General features: G+C 38.3%; 3 protein-coding genes across 3 annotated transcripts; 2 read left to right on the forward strand and 1 right to left on the reverse strand.

Moving 5' to 3' along the window:
- Nucleotides 1-1,827: 1,827 nt before the first annotated feature.
- LOC110934543 lies at nt 1,828-2,418 on the forward strand. Its single transcript, XM_022177517.2, has 2 exons — nt 1,828-2,007; nt 2,069-2,418. Exons 1-2 carry the CDS (start codon nt 1,915-1,917, stop codon nt 2,306-2,308), a joined length of 333 nt encoding a protein of 110 aa, XP_022033209.1. The 5' UTR covers nt 1,828-1,914; the 3' UTR covers nt 2,309-2,418.
- Nucleotides 2,419-2,801: 383 nt separating this feature from the next.
- LOC110934522 lies at nt 2,802-6,259 on the reverse strand. Its single transcript, XM_035976536.1, has 5 exons — nt 5,908-6,259; nt 3,743-5,812; nt 3,644-3,709; nt 3,208-3,548; nt 2,802-3,131 (listed from the first exon to the last, which is right to left on the reverse strand). Exons 1-5 carry the CDS (start codon nt 5,957-5,959, stop codon nt 2,802-2,804), a joined length of 2,859 nt encoding a protein of 952 aa, XP_035832429.1. The 5' UTR covers nt 5,960-6,259.
- Nucleotides 6,260-7,734: 1,475 nt separating this feature from the next.
- Nucleotides 7,735-13,251, forward strand: LOC110941551 (protein FAR1-RELATED SEQUENCE 5-like). The gene is made up of 4 exons (XM_022183193.2): nt 7,735-7,810; nt 7,919-8,708; nt 8,821-8,941; nt 13,234-13,251. The coding sequence occupies exons 1-4, from the start codon at nt 7,738-7,740 to the stop codon at nt 13,249-13,251; spliced, it is 1,002 nt and encodes a 333-aa protein (XP_022038885.1). The 5' UTR covers nt 7,735-7,737.
- Nucleotides 13,252-24,203: the final 10,952 nt, after the last annotated feature.

The raw sequence follows: 24,203 nt of genomic DNA on the forward strand, positions 1-24,203 counted from the left end.
AGGAGGTATGCAAATAGGATGATGGGGTATGTGGATAGTTTTTCCCATAACTAATAGGAGCTTATATTTATCATGAATAATATAATGTGAATAAAATATTAACTTATAAATAACATAATGTTATAGGAATTGAAAACTAATGTTTTGAAAGAATAAAATATTAACTTATAAATAACATAATGTTATAGGAATTGAAAACTAATGTTTTGAAAGATTCTTTGTGAGACTTGAGATGACACTGATCAATGATTGGAAAATGATTTTTTATTAAATTTTATAGTTTGTTCAAAACTAATATATCATTATTATTTAGTATAGACATTTCAGAAACGTCCAAATTATAGACGTGTGTCTAAATTAAAAGTATAGTATTAAGTAGAAAGTAGTTATCCCTATGACTTGTGAAATACAAAACTAAATAAACATACCTGATAGGGACATTCAGAGGAATTTTAGCTACTCCCACATTAATCTAAATTTGATTAATTAAAAACTGATTGGTTTAAGTTTTTCAATAACTATACATTTTTGGTTCTAGTCAGTTGAGGTTGAATGCCGAATCGAACTTCTTTGTGGACACCCCTGATAAAAAAAACTAACGTTTTAAAAACTAATAGATAATTGAAACGACAGTTTCACTAGTTAACCGGTCTAAAAAATAAACTACATCGTAACTAAACTATTATTTTTTTAAATAGATAAAATTTTAAAAAATATATGATAACACAACTAAATAATGACATATTAGGATATTCAAATTGAACGTGTATGGATGCATAAGGTGAAAAATAGGGTTTTTTATTCAATCAACCGCTAAGTCCAATTCATAACAACAAAGGAAAAAGACAAACTTAGATTAAAACTTAAGAAGTCAAAGATGGATAGGATAGGAGATTATATTAATTACGAATAGTATAAAGTTATATTCGAATATCTACTTATAGATAACATATTATTGTAAGAATAGAAAACTAAGGTTTTGTAAGATTCTTTATGATTAGACTCAAATTATATATATATATATATATATATATATATATATATATATTGAGTTTATTTCAGAACTCTAAATAACTACAGAACTTTCATAACTCCTAATAAACAATTATTTTATATACAAATTTTTGTACTTGGGATTTTTTTATCATTTATTATATGTATTTTTTTGATTACATACATGTTAAAAGTAGTTTACATATATTTAATTGCCAAAATTATATATACGTGTCATAACTAATTACATATATGTAAAAAAACTAGTTTACATATGTGTAATTATAAAATTACATATAAAAAATGATAAAATTACTCTTAACATGTATGTAATCGTAAAAATACACATAATAAATGATAAAATTATCCTAAACATAAAAATATATAAATAAAAAGATTGTTTATTAGGAGTTCTGCGAGTTCTGCAAATATTTATGGTTCTGAAATGATCCTGGCCCTATATATATATATAGGGTAGGGTTCCAGCGTGAACAACCTCCCAAAAGTGAACTGCGTGAACAGATATGAACCCTTGATTTCCTTTTTAGTTGTTAAGGGTAGGATTGTAATTATATAAAAATTAGATTTAAATCATTATTTTAATAATTGAATTAAGAGTTAATTACACAGTTAGTCCCTGTGGTTTACACTAAATAACAATCTAAGGTACTAAGAGTTTAAAATCACGTTTTAGGGTATTAACTTTTAATTTTTTAACAAAGTAAGGTCCTAAGGTTAGTTGGCTGTTAAATGCTAACCCTGACACCCTCACGTGCAATAAACGTGAGGGTAAAAATGTCATTTAATCCTAATGAACTGCTTTCCCTCCCAATTTATAACCCTAAATCTAACATGCTCTTCCCCCTTTCCTCATCTGTGAACAGAGACATCGAAGATACATACTAAACCCTAACAGCCGTCATGGTGATGTGCAAGTGTGGTAGAGCAGCATTGATGAAGACATCGAAGACCTCCAAAAACCCTGAACGGAGATTTTATACATGCCCACAAATGGTAAGTATTTGAATCCCCTTATCACCTAATTCGTGTGTTTACTGAAATTTTTTATTTTCAGAGATCAAAATGTAAGTTCTTTGTGTGGATTGATCCTCCTGTGAACTCTCCTCCATCCCCAGAGTTAGGGTTTCATAAAGCCCCAAATCACAGTTCGAGCATTGAAGTCAGATTTGAAGAATTGAAGCATGAAATTAGAAGAAAGGATGCTGCATTAGTGATGAGTTGGTGTATACTTGTTGGCCTTTTAGTGTTAATCCTTGTAGTTGTTTTGATCAGTCTTCTCTTGAAGCCTTCATAATGTTATTCCAGTAATGATTCATAATGTTAGTCCAGTAATGAAATGTGAAGGCTGTGTTTTGTTTGTAATAAAGTGTGTTTTGTTTGTAATAAAGTGTGTTTTGTTTATAATGAAGTTGTTTATAATGAAGTTGTGTTTTGTTTGTGTTGACCATAATATGGCTTTAAAACCTGACAAGGCAAATTGACCATAATATGTCTTTAAAACCTGACAAGTAAACCTGACAAGTAAACCTGACAAGGCAAATTGACCAAACTGATAAAACCAAAGTCTTACAAAACTGAACATAAGATAAAACTGAACATAAGATAAAACTGAACATAAGATAAAACTGAACATATCCCAAACTGGTAACAACAGTTTTACAAAAACCATATCCCAAACTGTTTGATAACATATCCCAAACATCCTAATAACATAAAAAAGGATAACCAGAAGTTTTAGCAGCCTAATAACATAAAAAAGCATCAAAAAGCATAACCAAACATCCTATTTAACTAGATTGAGCAGCAGTTGAGCCTTGTCCGGTGCACCTTCTTTTATTGTGACCTTTTCCTCCACAGCTTCCACATGTCACTGTCTTCCATTTCCTACTCAACTTGCCATCTTTAACCATGCTATCTTCCTTCTCCATTTCATCCTTTCTTCTCATCTTCCTGGGTCTGCCAACAGGTTTGTGGTACATTGGTTCAAGGAGTTTTGTACTACAGTGTGCCCTAGGCCACATGCTTCTTCCATTGATTGGCCCTATTTTGTAAGAGTATACCTTCTTCCATGTAGACAACCAGTAGCACTCATCCACCCATCTCTCTGGTATGTCAACCTGTGCAAACAAAAAAAAAATACATTAATTAACTTTAAACCATTTGCAGCCACTTCAGTTGCAGTAATGAAATTACCTTCAAACCATTTGCAGCCATATCCCAGTTGGTGGCAACAGCATGTGTACAAGGCATGCCCCTTATTTCCCATTTCCTGCATGTGCAGGTCCTCTCAATGACATCCACAACAAACTGCTCTCCATATCTTTCACCCAAATAACAACTAACTTGATACTTAGGACCACCATTCCACTGGACAATTAAATTGGCTGCATGTTTTTTGACAAGCTCAAAATGCTCAGCAGCTTTTGGAGTCAACACACCATCAGTCTTAGCAATAACCTTCAGCACATTGACAATCCTTTTCATGCAATACTCTCTAACATATTCAAGAGCACTGATAATGGGCTTATCCCTGCCTGTTAACATAATCAAATATAATCACATGAATTGATTAAACACATATAATAATATAAATATAATAACATAAATTCAGTTAAGTAATCATACATACCATCCACCAATCTTGCATTAAACACCTCACACAAATTGTTTAACAACACCTCAGTCTTAGCCCTACCTGTTAACAACACAAATTGTTATACAAACCAACACCTCAGTCTTAGCCCTACCTGATGAATGTGTCTAACACAATATCTGTGTTCTGCACTAGGGAAGACAGCAGCAATGGCTGGGATGATTCCTTTCTGCCTATCTGAGATGAAAGTGAAATTGGCATTCACAGGTAATTCAAGATCATCCCTTAAAAGATCCAAGAACCATGTCCAGGAATCTTTTGACTCTGCCTCAGCTATAGCATATGCCAGTGGGTAGATCCCATTATTGGGATCCATAGCCACAGCAGTCAACAGTTGACCAGGGAATGGCCCCTTCATAAAAGCTCCATCCAAACCAAGGATTTCTCTTTTGCAAGCCTTAAATCCCTCCTTCAATGGACCAAGACAGATGTACACCCTTCTGAAAACCCTGTTACTTGAAGAAGCATTAATACTGGATGGTTCAAGGTCAATTTTAAAAGTTGTGTTAGGGTTTGTTCTCTGTAGTTCAAGGCCATAATCCCTTAGCAGCCTGTATTGCTTTGTATAATCACCAATCACATGCTTTGCAGCCATATTTTTGGCCCTAAATGCCTTCATTGTTGAAACTTCCATCATGAATTTCCTCTGCAACTGATCCTTGATAGCTTTGATTGGGATCTTGGGGTTTGATTCAATATCCAACATTATCTCCTTGGATATCCATTCAGATGTGAAGTGTCTTGAAGTTCTTGTCTGAAAACACTTATGTTGTGGGTTATAGGTTTTAACCACCCAGGTAGGTTCATCTTTAAGCTTAGCCACATACACAACCCAAGGACATTTATTAGGGTTTTCTTTTGTTAACCTACCACCATCTTTCTGACTTTCATTTGGGCCATCTTTTTGACTTTCACTTGGGCCTTCTTTTTCTTGGGCCATTTCAAAATCAGGAATTCTCCCTTTGCAATGGGCCCTTATCCTTTCCTGATCATTCCTATAGAAAAAAATCTCCCTTCTTGTTTCAATTGCATGTCTTCTGATGAGGGTCTTCACCTGTGAATTATCACCAAATGTTTGACCTACATAAAATGCACATTTTTCCTTACTAGCTTCTTGTTGTTTCCTAATCCTCCTAAATGCTTTTTTCCTATGCTTTTCAATGGTAAGTTCTCCTTCAGATTCAGATGTGCCAAGGGAATCATTGCTAAGATATTCTTCTTCTAAGGGATCATGTTCAGTATCATCCACACTTGTTTCAGTAGCATTATCAGTTTCTTTTTCATTGTTCATCTGATGCTTAGCCTGGAACTTGTCATTAAACTGACTCATATCAACTTCTACCTCAAACACCTCATTTTCCTCATCGACAATGTCCTCATCACCACTATCCTCATTATCATGTTCAACCCTTTCACTCTGTTTAGCCTTTTCATTCTCATTACCCTTTTCCTTCTGTTCAGCTGGCCTTACATAAGGTTTTAAAACATCACCAAGTGTGTTGTGATCACTAAACAGCTCATTAAAAGAAGCATCAACAACAGTCTGTCTTAGGATATTCTCAACATCTTCATTACTAAACTTCTCAGTCCTATTTTCAACATCATTGATATCAAAGTCTACATTCACTGTTACCTCTTCATCTACTTGTGCATTCTTTGGTTCATCTACATTACCAGCATTGACTGTCACATCTTCATCTACTTGTGCATTCTTAGGGTCATCTACATTACCAGCATTGACTGTCACATCTTCATCTACTTGTGCATTCTTAGGGTCATCTACTTTACCATTATTGACTGTCACATCTTCAGTTGCAATGCCTAAACCATGCTCTACATAAAGACTTATAACTTTGGAACCTTGTAGCACATATTCACTCATGACTCGTACATCATCATCAGTGCTTAAAGACATAAGACCACTATGTATCTCACTACCAGGAACCACAAAATAAAAATGATGAACTTTATCTTCTGAAAACCCTAACAACCTCATAGCATCGTTGACATCATGGATACAAAACATGTCCGTATCCATGAAATCAACATAGATTACCTTACCAGTTATGTAGCAAAGATTTTGATTTTTGATTCCAAATTGCCCATTGTAGTGTATCTTCAGAGAAAATAATCCTGTTTGTGTACCTGAAATCAACATTGATCATCTTTTAGAACAAGAAAATTATGCAAAATCCATTGCCTTTAGCATCCAATAAAGCATTATTGAGTAGGCGACTTACCGTATTTGCCAACGTAGTCAAATGGTTCATCTTCTTGTCTCAAAAGATCCATCGCTCAACGCTAAAACCCTAGAAATCAGGGTTTACTCGATTTGGGTTTACAGAGTATATGGGGTGAAGATGAATAGACTGATGTTGAATGAAACAGAGTTTAATTAAAGCAGGAGACCTTCATTTAAATGACATATTTACCCTCACGTTTATGGCACGTGAGGGTGTCAGGGTTAGCATTTAACAGCAACTTAACGTTAATACCTTACTTTGTTAAAAAATTAAAAGTTAGTACCCTAAAACGTGATTTTAAACTCTTAGTACCTTAGATTGTTATTTAGTGTAAACCACAGGGACTAACTGTGTAATTAACTCTTGAATTAATTTACATCTTTCCTAATTTAAATTCATTATCCACATTATGTTTATTTATTAATAAGATAATTATCAAAACAAACAACAAATCACCAAATTTCAATTTTAATTTTTATTTCAGATTTCATCACCAGAATTCAAATTTTGATTTTTAAGATCCACGTAACCTTCATATTTCAACGGTATACACATGTGTACTTGGATATAAATAAAACAGTACACATGTGTACTCAGCATCGTACGTATGTGTACAATAATTCACAGGTGTACATCAACATTCAATACAAAAAAAAAAAATCCGAGATATCACAAAAACAGACGATATACACATGTGTACATCGCATTTAAACAAATAATTTTTTTAATAATTGAATTAAGTTACATCTTTCGTAATCCTTGATTTGATTTGTGAGAGATTTATGCAATCAATTTAAGAGGATAATTAATTACTTGATTTGTGAGAGATTTATGCAATCAATTTAATATTGAAATTACACATATACCCTTTTTGTATTTAATTAATAAAAAAAAATTAACCAAATAATTACCATCATGCCACTCACTTTAATCTCAAGGTCATAAAAATCAAGGGCTCAGATCAGTTCACGTAGTTCACTCTTGGGATTTTGTTCACGTTTGAACCTAATCCTCTGTGTGTGTATATATATATATATATATATAGGATAATGCTTAGTAAGAAACCCTATATTCTTAGAAAACTTAGCAAACTATAATAGTGGCCATCATTTAGCCACGTAGCCCTCCCACAGTTATTGTTACTTTTTGCTTCAAGGTTATATATGTAATTTCGTTAGGCAAGATATTATAACCCATTTGAATTGACATCAGCATTTAATGCAAATCAGCCCCCATCAACTCATTTGTACCATGCACCCACCCCCATATTTCTTTTACAATTTCTCATTTTATATATTCTTCAACAGAATTACATAGTCATCTTCTACTCCCCTGTTCATTTCTCCATTAATATCCATGGAGACAAATCCACCAACCTCAGAATTAATGTCGCCGGTCCATAGTTTCCCCAACCGGTTCTTTTGCAGCGACTTCCAAAATGATGAGGAATTTAATGCTCCAGGTTTGTCCATATATGTAATTTAACTGTTCTCGAAGTTCTGTTTTTTTTGTCTTTTACAACTTTTTAATCTAATAATCCAAACTATACTGCATGGCCATGTTCACTTTTTCCATTCGAAGCTTCTGTATACACTTATATGCATGTTGATTGTTCTCGGTCATCTGAAGCCCCTGTTAGATCCCCGGATGTTGTGATATCCAACAATTTCATGAACAGCGCGTTTAATGATGACCAGGTTATGGATAATGAAGAAGGTTTGTTTTTTCTATACACTCGGTTTGTTTTTTTCTTCCCCAGATATGGCATTGTTCAAACATATTCCATAATGTTTACATGTAGCAGGGGAAGATTCGCATATGCAGGCCATGACTGTTGCTGTTTCTGGATCATCTCATGGTCCTTCTATGTTTGCTGAATCATCACGCGGCCAGTTAGACGGTTGTACAATGCACAATGGGAGCCCACTTTATTCTCATATCACACATTTCTAACCTTTTGTCATGCCATGTATAGCAGATTCCTAACCTTTTTCGTTTTATGATGCAGGGCCATCGAATCCATACTTTGTTTTTGATACCCCTCAGGGAACCCGTTACTGGATTCCTAACGTCGCTGATAAGTTCATACCAGTGTGTGGGAAATCTTATCCAACTTTTGCGGATGTTCTTTCCATGTATGAACTTTATGCGTTTGAAGCAGGTTTTTCTGTAAAAAAAGGGCAAACTAAAGTCTGGAATGGAATTCCCACACACAAGTATCTTCGATGCTCAAAATATGGAAAACCACAACCAAAGAGGACTTTCGACACCCTAGATGAATCTTCTGTTAAGCACCGGAGGACCAACTTCACATGGTGTGACTGTAAGGCAAGCATACTAGTCTCGATCTCGAACGATTCATACACAGTTCTGAGTTTCGATGATATTCATAATCATGAACTTGTTGAGAGTTACAACCGTGATCTTAGCAAGATATCACGGAAGCTGTCATTCTCCACGAAACAATTTATTCACAATATGAGTCTAAACCGCATCGGACCAATGAGAGCTTATAGATGTCTTGTAGCTTTAAAAGGAGGGCATCACAATGTCAATGGGACTCTGGTGGATTTTAAAAACTTTAGCCACCAGTTGCGAATTTTTATTGGTGAACGCGACGCACAAGTTTTCCTTGAACGCCTGCGTGAGCGTTTTGACAACCTACCCAACTTCTATTTTGATTACACTGTATCAAATGGAAAGTTGTCTTCTGTATTCTGGGCTGATGAGATTTCAAAGCTAAACTACAAAGCTTTTGGCGATGTCCTCGCGTTTGACGCAACTTACAGCACAAACAGGTTAGTCCCCCCCCCCCCCATTAACATATGTTAGGCCTGATCCCCAAGTATACAACCTTAACCCCAAAAAGTTTTACATATTGTTAACATCAAATCAATTTTTTGTTCATAGGTACAAGATGGTTTTTGTGCCATTCACGGGTGTGGATCATCATTTCCAATGTGTTACATTTGGAGCGGGTTTGATATCAACCGAGTCCATTGAATCTTATGTGTGGTTGCTTAAGGCTTTTGTAGGTCCCTTTTCTCGGAGGATCGAGAACAAACCTAAACCTTGTTATACTAACCCACTAGCGAGTGCGGAATCCAAGCTAGTAGGCAAACCGGGATGAAGCAAGAACAAACACAAGAACACACAAAGTTCACCGATTAACACCACTTGTATTAATACGTATGAAGGTTTACGGTTACAAGCACAATGTTTACAATCTTGTTTGCAAACTCTCTAAAGTGTGTGTGTGTGTGTTTTCCAGCAGAGTTTCTCTAACTCTCCAAATGTGCATCTATGCAACACTAACACACTGCATGGGTATTTATACCCATACACAGCAGGTCTTGGTCGAAGGATCGATAGATGGTCCGAAGGATCATCTATCGATGACAGGGAGCTCGAACGATCAGCGTGGACATCGAAGGATCATCCTTCGATGTCTAATGGTCGAACCATATCTTTCGAGCACCTCGAAGGATGATGCGTATCCTTCGAGGCTATCCTTCGATCCAGACAAACATCATGTTGTCCAAGTCAAACTAGGAGGATAGTTGACTTGGTCAACTTACAGACTGATTTAGGACATCGTTTACATACAGACCGAATACAGACAAAGTACAGACACAAGTGCACCAACAAACTCCCCCTTGGCTGTAGCTTTGTCTTTATCTTGTCTTTATCTTCTATAGATGTAGACTTGTCTCGAACTTCGACAGTCTTTGGTCTTCGAGTTTCCAAAACTCTGATGTCCTTTCAAGTCTTCATGGTCGGAGGATCTTCAAAGTCTTCACGTCTTGAAAGCAGAGAGTGTATCAACAAACTACCCGTATCATGTAGGAAGTGTGTTGACAAACTCCCCCTTAACATAAGCTCCCCCTTGAGTTATGCTCGTGAATGGACTTTATCTTTATGAAGTGAGATCCTTGTGGTGTTGAAGATGGCCAGTGGCAACTCGATCATCTTCGTCTTTTGAGCGCCTTCTCGTCGTGTCTTCATTCCAAAGCTTGTCATCGACCATGTTCTCCTAGCCTTTAGAATCTGCACATGCAAGAAATCTAAACGCGTAATGAGAACAACTGCTTGGAACATAGTATAAGCAAATGACACACGAATGACCATGTCACAATCAAGCACCGTCCGACAGTTTGAAAGTTTAATAAATTTTTCAAATTTTAAATTCTAACTTTCAAAACATGCAAATTTCGACCGTTTATGAAGATTTAGTCAGTTTGGTTTTCGTTCAGGTTTCAGGCAACGAAGACTTGAGCTCCAACATCGTACGATCGAGAATAAAGTAGAAATAAAATCTTTTTGGCTTTTATAAAGTTTATATTAAAACACAGATTTTAGATGTGTTTTTGAAATTAAAAGACAACAATTTTAATATCCTTTGAGTGTTATCAAACGACATCACCGCTAATGTCGTGCTGATATGCACCAAACGACGAAACTGTTTAAAAGAAAAACAAAAAAAGTTAAGCAGTAAATAAATATATACAGACATTCTTTTTGCGAGTTTCGAGGGTAAGAGAATCATATCAGTGTACGGTCATGCCAAAACACTCTTGTTGTTCAGTTAGTTAACATTAAGATAAGCATCCTATAACAATTATCGGTATTGTTATCCACTTAAGCTCAACTTATCAGATGTAATCATGTTTAGAGGATACGTTAATGTATGATTTATACTTACCGACCGGTGTTCATCCACATCACGACACATTCCCGTATCAAGGTATGCACGAGAGTTCATCTTACCGGTGAGTATACCGATTATCATCTGTTTGACCGTATAAATTGTGAGATACTCACTTATTTTGATTTGAAAACAAGTCCTTTGTGATATAATCACTTATTGATGAGGAACTTGATTTTCGTATGCATGAGGGCGCAGGTGCAAGTCCGTGAACAGGTCAGTACTTCCGTACAGCAGAGAGACGAACTTGACACCCGGATAAATGTGATATTTTATCACTTATTTGATTTGGACATGTGATTGTTTATCACTTATTGAGGTCGAATGCAGTATGCAATATGTGCACGTATGTATAGTATCATGGAAGATCTAGACTTGCGTCCCCGTTATTTTTCGGTAAAAGATACAACCATGATACCCAGATGATAAGCAGCATAAAGACCGAATATCTCAGAACCTCGGCAATCTATCAAACGAAATTTCGGTACTAAGACCATATGCCAATGAATGGTTCCCACCTGGTCTTCAGTCGATTAAGATTTATATCACCCTGCACACTTTAAAATGATTGTGAGCCTACCGATACATCTTATATAGAGCTGCTTATCGTTTTGCATTTAAGGTTTAAAGAGGTTTGGATAGACCACTGATGTACTATCATTTTCTCTTTTGCTCGCCAGGAAACTCATTTTTGTTTTTCTATTGTTTTTGTGTTTTTGAAATTTTTCGATGTTTTTGTATTTTCCGATTTTTGGATTTACTCCCCCTAAAATCAACAAACTAAGATAAATTTAAAAACACACAAAGATATTTACAAAAATGATTTTCCGATGTTGGTTTACTCTTGCTTGACCTTAATGCCATTTACCAATAATAAGAAGTCAAATCTAGATTTGTCAAAAGCTTTGGTAAATAAGTCGGCACGTTGGTCATCGGTGTGGACCTTAACAACATCGATTAGCCTTTTCTCAAAGCAATCACGTATGAAGTGATATTTGATTTCGATGTGTCAGGTCAAAGAGTGCTGTTCGAGATAATAATAATTCACAAAGTAGCTTAAATATCGACAAGCATAGGAGAGATTTAGAAATTCAAAAACCGTATCCTGCAACCGTTTCATGCATTGCAAGGAATCTAAGTGTTCTCCCAAACTTGATATCCACCCGGTGTGGACTTCAAAGTCGATTTTGTAGCTACTGACTAATCTCTTGACAGCAACAAGGTCGTAAACCTCCGGGTCCGGCTGGTCTTCCATATTGCACCAGCGAAGGTCTGTGAAGGTCTGTGACTTTCTCTTTCAGAAATGGTGTGCGGATGTTCAATGCACTCCAAGGCATCGACACACATTTCACTTCATTCGTTCCTGCGGACCCGATCAAAAACCAGAATGACCAAATTTTCGGCACTTTCTTCATTTGGTCGAAGTTTGCAACTTCATTCAAACACATTCTTTCATCAGACTTTTTGTGTTCTTTTCTTCTTCCCTCTCTCCACCAAAGGCAACAATTTCTTCTGTCGCCTATCTTGTGCAAGAACATTCCACTATCAACAATCCTAAGACTATCGATAGTTCCTCCTGGAACTTCCTGCACACTCACTCAAAGATTAGTTGGAGAGGGGGACCCAAGCCTTCATAGACTTGGGTTGCCCCTGAGAATCAAGAAATGTAATTTCAACCTCTTGATAATTGTCAAGCACAACACCTCCCTTTGAACCTTTACCTGTTTTAGGTTTCCAAGTTTGTTTTTGTTTACCAGAGTGTGTATTATGTACATTTTCTGGTTTTAATGGTTGTGACAAACTAGGTTTCCTTTTAACAGTTTCCGGTTTTAAGGCCTTTTCGATCACCTTTACATTTTTACGTCGTTGTTTTGTTTCTTGCTCTTGAATAGTGCGTTTATCATGTTTTGGAGAAACAGTACGACGTTGTGAGTGACCTTGTTCAGAGGGGGTTCTTTCAACAAAATTTGGTTTGGGCAAGTTTGTGCAATCTTTAATGATGTGCCCAGACTTCCCACATTTGAAACAAGTTCTCCTTTCAACAAACTTAGGAGAATTTGTTCGACTAGCAGATGTCGAACCTGTAGAACCTGAGGTACTTGCTCGTTCATCACACCCGTTTGTGTGTTGGGTGTAATTGTTATCGCTGTTACGCTTCAAAATCTTGACTTTTTGTACAAAATCGGTGTTTGATTTGTTTTCAAAAGTCTCAATTTTATCCGTACCCTTTGATGCTACAAATTTAACATCTTTGCTCTTCTTTTGATAACGAGCTCCTTTTGTTTCAACCTTAGCCTTTGGCTTTGGAGCTCGTTGTTGTTGTTTACCCTTAAAAGCAATTGGTTGTTGCTTTGTCGGTGATTTCTGATTTCCAAATTGTTTTCTGATTTCAGCCTTTGGAATTGGATCACATTGAGTTACAGCAATTCCCGGAAGTGTTTTTCCCAAAAATTTGTTTGTATTGTCTTCAAACACTTTGTCAATCAAAGATTGATTGACATTTTTGATTGGAAAGTCTTTGTCAGAATAAATTTTACTATCACCGATTAAAGTATACAACAAGTCATTGCTTTTAACAGCAGACATACTTTTCTTATCATTCTTGACATCTTTGACAGGATCTATCACTTGCTTGACAGCAGGTTGCACGACAGGAGTAGGAGGATCACAAAGAATATGATTCTCAATTGGAATTTCTACTCCCTTCGTCTCATCAAGTGATTCATCCTGTTCATTCACATCTGATTCATCATCTGAAGAATCACAGTCCTCAATGGTTGGAGGACTTTGATTTGAAGCACATGATGATTTTCCTTTGTTATCAGATGAGCCCTCTGATGAATTGTCCGGTTTGAACCCTAGCCCAGTGGCAAATTCCTCAACATCAAGAGGTACACTGGGTTCATACCGAGGCATTTCCTCTTCATCGGGCATCTTGGTATAGTTGTTCATCAAAGGAGGTGGGCAAGCCTTATACCCAACTCCTTTCACATTCCCTTTCAGTTGTTGAACGTCAATTATGTGATCAAGCACAAATCGGGAGTTAGAATAACTCTCCAATTTTTGCTTGATAGCATCATGCTCGCATTTGGCAATGGCTAACTCCTTCTTGGTCTCCTCAACAAGATTAATATAATCGTTAATACTAACTTGTTTATGATAAACAACTTTGTTCAATTCGGAAACACTTTTCTTTAGGGTTTCAATTACAGATTTAAAATCTTTTTCGTTTTGAGTTAACGCCATGTTTGCCTCTTTGCATTTGGACAGTTCAATAACCAAACTTTGATTGTGACTATGAATCGTTTCAGATTCACGTCTCAATTCATCACATTCATGCTTCATCTTAGCACATTCACTACATATGCTAGGAGTTTCAACCTTTACCTGACTTGAAGAAGCTGTGACATTAGTCATAGAGACAGTTTGAGAAGAGAAAGATCTATCCTCAGTGAGAATCTTCTCCATTTCTTTCGATGCAGCATCAGCTTTCTCGATCAAGTCAGATTTTTGATCTTTTGTCTCCTTGGCATCATCCGACAAATTATTAGCTTCAGAATCAATTCTTTCATTCAGATTGGATTCTTCATCTGAACTGCCACTGTATCCTGAACTGTTATCATCTTCCGAAGATTCACCATCATTGACATTTTTGACAATTTCAGCATAGAATGCAGTTCTTGTTTGATCATCGTTTCCCAACTGTATGTCCGTACCACAATCGACGCTTTGCTCAAATTGAGGTTTTGTTGTGGAAACTTGAGGTTGTGGTTGTGGCTGTGTTGGGACAGGAATGTACGACCTCGGATCGAATTGAGGTTGTGGAGCAGCTATTGACTGAGGAAATGAAAAGGAACTCGTATTGGACACAAAAGCAGTTTGAAGCTTCGGTTGCTGAACAGAACTAGAACTAGCTGAAGGACCAAAACCAGGCAAATACATTTCTGTGTTTTTAGGAACAAGAGCTCGCTGAGCTTTCCGGATTTCTTGGTCATTCTTGTGTTCCAGCTTCTCAATGAATTCATAGATGTTGACTGTATTCAGAGTACCCGTATGCTTCAGCTGCTCAATGAATGAACCCCACTTTGGTGGTAGAGCATCAGCAAACCGTGCCACCATTTCCTGTTGAGATGTAGGAACACCAAAAGCACGCATTTCACACGTTAAATGATAATAACGATTTGTTATATCATTTAGTGTTTCATTCTCTAAGAAACGAAATGATTCGAATTTCTTCTTCAACTGATCCTGGCGTATCTTAGTAGTAGCTGCATATCCTTCTCCTCTTTCCGCCACAAAATTCTGCATGTCTTGATTTTGCTTTGACACCAAAGCCCATTGACTTGCACTGATTGAAGGCTGTGGAATCATACTCTTTGCCCAATCTGCAGCAGTGACTAACTTTTGATTGGTTCGTGAGTCCAAACTCCAATCCCATGGACTTGTACAGCTCATTTTGATCAAAAAAATTAATAAATAACCTACACACCACAAACTGTCAACAACAAACAGACAACAATTGAAAGATACAATCTGATCGAAAGATCAAGACTTGTTCGAAGGATCAACAGTGATCGAAAGATTACTGTTGAGTTTCGAGCAATAGTCTTCGAAAGATTCTCAATGAAAGATCCTTATCTTTCGACTGATTATCACGAAAGATTCAATGTTCGAAAGATTTATATCTTTCGAATACTGATCTCGAAGGATTCACAATGAAAGATCCTTATCTTTCGAGATGTATCCTTATCTTTCGGACAACAAACTTTCGAAAAGATTCCAACTACGAAGGATAACCCTTAGACTTCGAAAGACTACTCGAAGGATGCTAATCTTTCGAGCTGTCTCCAATCGAAAGATGTCGAAGGATATCTTTCGATGTCGAAGGATACCTTTCGAATCCTCTGACACACCTGACACGAAAGGACAGGTTGGTGGAAAAGGTGATGTGTTGATGTACCAACTTTCGGCAGAAAGGATGGTTCTGCAACAACTTTTCACCAAACAATTGACTTTCAAAAATTTTTGCCAAAATAAGCAACCTTATCTTCAAGAACTGGTCACCGGAAACACACCGGAGATATGGCCGGAAAAATCAAAGTTTCACAAAAACGATTTTTATGTTACCCAAACCGACCCCGAACACTCCCGATAGGTTTAGTATGCGTTTTTATGCAGAAAACTACCAAAAACGGGTGCTAAACCAAGTGTCCAAACACACCAAGAACTTGAACAAACCGGTTTTAAACAAGGTAAAGAGCGAGGCTCTGATACCACTTGTAGGTCCCTTTTCTCGGAGGATCGAGAACAAACCTAAACCTTGTTATACTAACCCACTAGCGAGTGCGGAATCCAAGCTAGTAGGCAAACCGGGATGAAGCAAGAACAAACACAAGAACACACAAAGTTCACCGATTAACACCACTTGTATTAATACGTATGAAGGTTTACGGTTACAAGCACAATGTTTACAATCTTGTTTGCAAACTCTCTAAAGTGTGTGTGTGTGTGTTTTCCAGCAGAGTTTCTCTAACTCTCCAAATGTGCATCTATGCAACACTAACACACTGCATGGGTATTTATACCCATACACAGCAGGTCTTGGTCGAAGGATCGATAGATGGTCCGAAGGATCATCTATCGATGACAGGGAGCTCGAAGGATCAGCATGGACATCGAAGGATCATCCTTCGATGTCTAATGGTCGAACCATATCTTTCGAGCACCTCGAAGGATGATGCGTATCCTTCGAGGCTATCCTTCGATCCAGACAAACATCATGTTGTCCAAGTCAAACTAGGAGGATAGTTGACTTGGTCAACTTACAGACTGATTTAGGACATCGTTTACATACAGACCGAATACAGACAAAGTACAGACACAAGTGCACCAACAGCTTTCTTGAAGGCACACGGTACTCAACCAACTCTCGTGCTGAGTGATCAAGACCCATCCATGCTACAAGCTGTTCCTATGGTCTTTACCGAATCACGACACCGTCTATGCATGTGGCATATAATGAAAAAACTACCCTCCAAGGTTAGCTTGATTTGTTAGCCCTTAACATGTGTTATTCAACATGACACAAATTTTATATGTCTTCTCACACTGTTTTAATCTAACTCGTGTTAGTAACTATTAACTTTTTCAGATCTCTGCCGACGTGCTCGATAACACTGATCTTCGGTCCTGCATTCACCGGTTGGTTTGGAATGTTTATATCAAACCTGAAACGTTTGAGTCCCGCTGAAATGACCTCCTACAAACATTTGGGCTTCAAGACCACAGCTGGTTGAACGACATGTACAACATCAAACATCTATGGGTACCAGCCTACTTCAGGGAACTGCCCATGTGTTGCTTAATGAAGACCACCTCCCGCTGCGAAAGCTCTAACGCTGCCTTCAAGGTCAACTCAACAAGCGCAAACACCCTTGTACAATTTATGATGTGCTTTGAAAATAGGGTAGACAACCAACGATATCGTCAACGTGTATCGGAGTACAAAACCTCATCCACAATGTTCACTGGCAATACTGATTTAGCGATAGAACAGCACGCGTTCGCCATTTACACAAACGCTGTTTTCGCGCAAGTTCAAAAAGAGATAATTAAAGGGAAGTTTTTATGCTACATCACAAACCAAACCGAGCCCAGCAATTCCAGTCTTCTGATAGACGTCACTCATTTGGATAAAAGGAACAACATCACAAACGTCTATCAGGTAACACATGTTAGGCAATTTCATTATTACCAATCCTCTAACATATGTTAGATCTAAAGGGCTTTTCTTTTTTGCTGTCTATGTTCAAAACAGGTTACGTATAACACTGTAGACCAATCCGCCAGTTGCTCATGCAGGAATTTCACACGTATCGGATATCTGTGTCGCCATGTCTTTTGCGTCTATCGATTGAAAAATGTTGAAAGGATTCCACCACAATACATAAACGATAGGTGGCGTCGAGATGCCCTCCCCAAACAGGTTTTTTCAGTTTCCAGTCGATACGGAGTCAACCCACACGCACCGTCCGTTATGCGGAATGAAATCCTCGACCTCGTTACTGAATGCGTTGATGTGGCCAGAACCGATGAGGATGCGTTGGCAAAATTGGTTGACCAACTCAGGGATTTCAAGATCAATGTGCTTTCCAAGCAACCATTGTCTACAACTCAAAATGAATCAAACGAGTGTCAAATGGAAGAAATAGTTGGACAGCCAATCAACATTCCAGTCGAAGTTGCTAATCCAGAAGTTGCACGCAATAAAGGATGTGGTACTCATACTCGCATTTCTGGGCCCGGTGAGAAGGCAAAGGCAAAACCACCAAAACGTCCAAAGCAGCTTCGTTTATGCAAGCGTTGTGGTCTGTATGTCGACGACCACGACTCACGCAACTGCCTTAAGGTGGCTGCAATGAAAGCAGCAAAGGCAGCTGCTGAACAACAAAGGCAGACCGCCACTGGCGACTCACCCTCTGATTAAAATCTCTATTGTCGTTTTCTAGTACTATGTAATGGGAGACTCTCTTCATTTTGGCCTTCTTACACACATGTAACAGTCTTTTGACATCATCCTGCTCTTCTCTGTTACGTGTGTAAGAAGGTGGAACTATTTGGATCCCATTAACCATAAATAGGATTGTAAGAAACTCTATGGCCTTGGCCACTTTTGTGTTTGTAGGACCGAAGATCTTTGGGGACCTCTGTTTGCTATTAATGGCCTTATGTTAATATTATCTGCATTTTGATAACTGTGTTTTTGTGTTTTATTTTTTTACAATGGCATAAAAACAGCTGCTTAACACATGTTAGTCCCCATAATGCTTGGGTCTTTTCACTTGAAAGGATCAAAACAATCTGTGTTAACCACACAAAAACAACATATATATTAAACCACGCCAGGTTATAGAATTAGCCTTCACCTCTAGCCAACTTAAACACACATTCTACTAATAGGTTACACAAAAATAAAACAGCTGCTTAACACATGTTAGTCCCCATAATGCTTTGGGTCTTTTCACTTGAAAGGATCAAAACAATCTGTGTTAACCACACAAAAACAGCATATATATTAAACCACGTCAGGTTATAGAATTAGCCTTCACCTCTAGCCAACTTAAACACACATTCTACTAATAGGTTACACAAAAATAAAACAGCTGCTTAACACATGTTAGTCCCCATAATGCTTGGGTCTTTTCACTTGAAAGGTTCAAAACAATCTGTGTTAACCACACAAAAACAGCATATATATTAAACCACGTCAGGTTATAGAATTAGCCTTCACCTCTAGCCAACTTAAACACACATTCTACTAATAGGTTACACAAAAAAAAAACACATAATAAAATACCAACAAAACGACATTGGTATGTCGTTTTGTTACAACATAGGGTCATCAGGTTAACACATCTTCAACCATTTTCAACATACTAACTACCCATTGTTATCCTCCATTTGTAACAAGCTTTTCATCATGGTGTGGGAAATTCCTCATCATGAAAGTACAGAGGAGAGGGGTTGCGCTCACTCTCCCATGGGTCATGGTAACACCAGGACTGGATTGTTTCCGGTGAGTATGGACACAACGGGCAACCACATAATTCATGGTCTGGATCCGTCAGCAACCTAACCAACTCATCTGGTAGCCCCTTCAACTTTTCAGCTTCTGGAACAACGTGTTCCCTACGGCGTGACGTTTCTTGCGACACACCAGCTACATCAGTTACATTTTTGGTTCCGCTTTCTGAGGCATCGTCACCAGAAGCTACTTCAGTTTTCCCGTCTTCTCGATTCTTGTGAGACACTTTTCTTTCGTAGCACACCCCGTACCGGCCCTCACATGCTTCCTTCCCCTTTTGCATCCGCTTCTCCATGCCTGGTTGGGTAGCCGTAACCTTACCTTTACACGGGTCCATCACGTTACAAGACTTTGGAACCGTTAACAGTTTATGGTTAAGTGAAGTGGTGAAGTATTACAGAATATGAGTTTGGTTCTTCACTACAATACTTATAGAGGTTTTCCCTGGGTACATTTAATATAGGTCTTTGTGACTTGACTTTGATGTGACCATAAGGTGCCAAAAAGCAATGGTTCCTTTTCCCAATAAAGTGGTTTTATAGACACTAACCCCTATGTTTGTAGTCTTCTGCCACCAACTTTCCCCAATTTCCAATATTCGTACTACATTTTTAGAAAGAGTGTTCCCCTTGGAAGCAGCATTTTCTCATTTTCTATAATGTTACACGTACCTTTATATAATTTCAAACAACCTCTAATAAAATATTATCAACTACGTCAATCAACTAGATTAATAATATTCTAACACATCCAACAACACATCAATATTCTTTAGAGTATAGAATTACCAACTAACTAAACATCAGATTGTATATAGATAGTCTATCCCCCAAAAAGACATCGTGACCATGCCATACCCAACAAAACACCCACCCCGCAATAAGTTTAAAGCAACATCCCCAAATCCATCAAAGTACATTACATGTCTCCAAAAACAAAGCTGGCGCAATTAATGCACAATGTTGCTACAGTAACTTCCATTTCACCCCCCTAACACGTGTTACTCTATTCGGCAATCCTGCTTGATTTTTGGCAGCAGCACATTCACCTCCGAACATAAGATGTGCGCAGCATACCTCTTTCTCAACTTTCGCACCTCCGCCATCTTCCTCGCCCCACTCATGCTGAACCCACAGTTAAAACTTTTGTTTTTCCCCATGTAGCACTCCATGTGCCGCATCAAGAAGACCCCACAATCAGTTGTGTTTGCGGTGGTCGCCCAAGGAACCGGCATACGCTGGATGTTGCAGTACTCTATGTCATCGGCTCGCGGATTCCCAACCTCCCGAAGATATTGCACAAACATATCTTTCTGCATACACATATACAAGCCATGGTCAATAAAAAAGCAGATCCTCAATATTATCACACTGATTTGTTCAACAATTGTCAGTTTAGTAACTTACGATCTTATACGCTGTGTCCTTGTGTAGGTAGTAGACACTATCTTCTATCAACTGACCTTGTCGGGCTTTGTCATTATCAACGACATAAATCCCGGGGTCGCGTAACTCAAACACTAGCAAGTAAAAGTGTTTGTGCTCCAATATCGGGAAGAAAACAATGTCTTGATTTCGAAAGTCAGGAACATTTTCACCGCTGTTAACCGCACCTTTTATTCCAAGCCGAAACTTGTGCATCCGCGCCTCGACTCCGCCTTCCTCAGATGTTAGCATCCACGGAAACTTTAAGCACAACAGAGAAATTAATAAGGTCAAAAAGTCGCCACACTGTAATCTCTATATACATGGCACTCACCACAACTTTAGTACCAAAGAATTGCCTACTGTAAGCCTCCCGTGATTTCCGTTTCTCTTGGAAGTTTAGCACCTCCGCCCAACAGTCGATAATACCATCTGAGACCTCATTACCAACGTTTAAACTCTTGAACATAGCCCGAGACGCTTCTACATGGGTAGGGCTTCTAAACAGCAACTCCCTGGTGTCAGATGTACAAATTATAAATTATAAATTAAATTGCATACTTTAACACATGTTATTTATTATTTTACTAAATTTTGGTACGGTGACCCCCCTACTTACACAGCCATGTGTATCGGACTATCTACATCAACCACCGACGACGAACCCTGTTCCCTCCTACGGAAAAAATCAAAATATAACGAATTATCTAGTGTGGAACTTGGTTGATGGTTTACCCTATTATTATAAAACAATAAACCACGTTGCAGTTCTACTTACACGTTTGCCTCCATTGCCCGCTTCCTACGAGAATGCCCATTTAAAAGGTGCAATGGGCTTTCATCAGCGTATATGTACTCCCACATATTTGCCTCCTTCTTAGTTATTGGCTGACCCATGTCAACAGACCTTATATAGTAAGGTGATCTGTTTGGTTCCGATGCCACTTTCTCTCTGAAAGGGAGCTTCCTTTTTTGGGCCCCCAACTCAGCCAACATACGCACACGGTTTGCCAGCGGAATATTGTCCTCCACCTCATTCATATCACCCCCACAAAATTCCAGACCAGTTTGCCCTTTGTGGATTGCAATGGCCGGGTCATAGGAGCTAACTGGTTCTACCATTATAACCATACTCAAGTCTGTGGTAGCCTCCATATCGCCTAACACATATAAAATAAACAACTCACGTAACGCAGTAAAGAATACAACACTTTTCATAGTAAATGAATGTGTTTCAGCTCACCGGAACGCTCCAGCACTGTTTCTGTCCGAGCAATATCATCCATCTTCCCACTTGTGCAACCTGCACGTTTAATGCAAATAAGTATATTATATATGACTCCTACTAACCCATCAATACTAAGTTTGTTTAATGCTCTATCGTACCGAGGTCCTGTGACACGTCCAATTCACCCCTAATTTGTGTCATTCCAAGACTCCAATTGGGGCCATCTAAATTCCGTTCATCAAAAACCGTATCGCCTTCGCACATTGTGTATATGATTAACACATGTTAACTCAATATATGATACAGGTAGGGAAGCAGTTAACACATGTTAGAGCATGAAAGTCTTTACCGTTCTTTTCCGCAGGCCACACCTCTTCAGCCGCTTTCCCTTTTCCCTCGACATCCTGGGCCTTATCGAAACCTGCGCCTGTGACAGAGTCTACCACCGCGCTACTGCACCCTTGCATATTTACATCAGTTGCATGCATCCCATCATGCTCAATCTTACCTTCTTCAGCTGCATAAAACAATCTTATCACATCTCATGCACAACTTAGTACCAGAAGCTGCATAAATAATTACCGTTAAAATCACGGTCACACTCATCAACAGCACCCTTGCCTTTGCCATCCAGAACCACATGTTCGTCCTTATCATTAACAGCACCTTCCACAGATGCAAACACGACGCCACCACTCTCTTCTTTTCTTCCATCAGATGCAGCCCTAACTTCATTCTCAATCTTACTATCTGTAGTTGCATAAACATTTTTCGAATAAATTAGACATGGCTAAACATGGCTAAACAAATAAAACGGTTTCCGAAGATTACCTTCATTCTCATTCCCTTCAACCTGTTTGCTATCCTTAACCTGTTTGCTATCCTTAACCTTTTGATCACAAACAAACCGTGCTTCGTAAATCTCATCCTTTTTGGCGTCATTCGCTTCTAGATCGGTGTTCTGGTGATCATTGTCATTCGCAGCCACTTTATTGTCTGTATCCACTCTATTCATCTTTACTAACAAACTGCATGTCCGAACCACGGTAATCTGTCAAAACAAGATGCCCCATGTTAAAACAAATAAAGTAATACAACACACTTTTAAAGTCAGACATTCTGAAAGGGTACGGGAACTACCACGTACACCATGCACTTCTGCTGCTTTAATACGCAGTATTGCACGCATTAAACCCAGCGGCTTATGCACTTCTTCAGCATCACTTTTATCCACGCTTCCTGCTCCTTTATTTTCTTCGGCACCACGAATACTACAGTCACCTCCACTTGAATTACCAGCATCATGAACACTCTTATCACCTTCGACGACTTCATTTGTTTTTTGCCCAAATTCACTAAACCCCAGTTCTCTCTCTTCCAGTTGCTTCTTAGTCTTGTTGAACCCTATAACATCACAGAAATATTAAATGGGTTTCAGACACGTACGCATATTAGAGGGTAATAAATTTTAATGAGCAACAAACTACGCGTTTACTTCTAAATCTAAATGTATGATTAAACTGGTAACACATGTTACAGCTTACCTGATTCGTTGCCATCATCCGTTTTTTCCCGATCAATCTTTATATTTGTCTTCGGGCAACTCGGAACCACATAGCTTGCTTTCATTTCAGGAGCATCCTTTAACTTATTCAGACGGGGAGATCTCCTTACCCGCAACGACATACCACCTTCTTCCAGCTCTCCGGTACACTCAGTTCCATCAGCAACTACGCTTGATTCCCCCGCACCATCTGGTGCAACCACAACAGACGGTTATTCTATACGATAATTATCACTTTAACATGTGTTAGACTAAACATTTCATTCCATAACATATAGTAAAGGTACATAAACTCTTTTCGCGCTATAAACGTACTCTTAAAATGGTAATACATGTAACAATTTACCTTTTTCTTTGCCACCATACGTGTATTGTCCACCAAACTTCATACTTGTCTTTCTTCTTTTTGGGGTCACAAACCCTTCTTCTGTCTCACTAACATGCTTTAACTTCCCGAGTCTTGCAGATCTCCTCACCTGACCCGACTTTCCACCATCTTCCATCTTTTCAGCATAGTCTTCTCCACCATCATCTATGATTGATTGGCCCGCAACATCAGCTGCAACCCCAAAAAAATATGTCAATCAATACAGGTTGCCACACCGTCAAATGTGTTACAGTGATCACTTTAAGAATGATAACCAACACAACAGGTATAACATTTAACACGTGGTTCCGTGTTCATTTCATAAACATTGTCAGCACACCTTCTTGGGCATCAAAGTCTATTGCTGAAGATCCTACTGCTTTCAATCTACTTTTACTGATTTTCTTGTTTTGCCGGATAA

This window comes from Helianthus annuus, chromosome 1, assembly GCF_002127325.2.
Source record: "Helianthus annuus cultivar XRQ/B chromosome 1, HanXRQr2.0-SUNRISE, whole genome shotgun sequence".
In the NCBI taxonomy this organism is placed as follows: Eukaryota; Viridiplantae; Streptophyta; class Magnoliopsida; order Asterales; family Asteraceae; genus Helianthus; species Helianthus annuus.

What these genes read in the sequence shown, in the direction of transcription:
- LOC110934543 (XM_022177517.2), top strand. Translation starts at nt 1,915, where the DNA reads ATGGTGATGTGCAAGTGTGGTAGAGCAGCATTGATGAAGACATCGAAG. An exon ending in TTTATACATGCCCACAAATG is followed by an intron (nt 2,008 to 2,068) that starts GTAAGTATTTGA and finishes TTTTATTTTCAG; the next exon opens with AGATCAAAATGTAAGTTCTT.
- LOC110934522 (XM_035976536.1), bottom strand. Translation starts at nt 5,959, where the DNA reads ATGGATCTTTTGAGACAAGAAGATGAACCATTTGACTACGTTGGCAAA. An exon ending in GGTAGGGCTAAGACTGAGGT is followed by an intron (nt 3,710 to 3,742) that starts GTTGGTTTGTAT and finishes TGTTGTTAACAG; the next exon opens with GTAGGGCTAAGACTGAGGTG. An exon ending in TAATGCAAGATTGGTGGATG is followed by an intron (nt 3,549 to 3,643) that starts GTATGTATGATT and finishes TTATGTTAACAG; the next exon opens with GCAGGGATAAGCCCATTATC.
- LOC110941551 (XM_022183193.2), top strand. Translation starts at nt 7,738, where the DNA reads ATGACTGTTGCTGTTTCTGGATCATCTCATGGTCCTTCTATGTTTGCT. An exon ending in ATCACGCGGCCAGTTAGACG is followed by an intron (nt 7,811 to 7,918) that starts GTTGTACAATGC and finishes TTTATGATGCAG; the next exon opens with GGCCATCGAATCCATACTTT. An exon ending in GCAACTTACAGCACAAACAG is followed by an intron (nt 8,709 to 8,820) that starts GTTAGTCCCCCC and finishes TTTTGTTCATAG; the next exon opens with GTACAAGATGGTTTTTGTGC.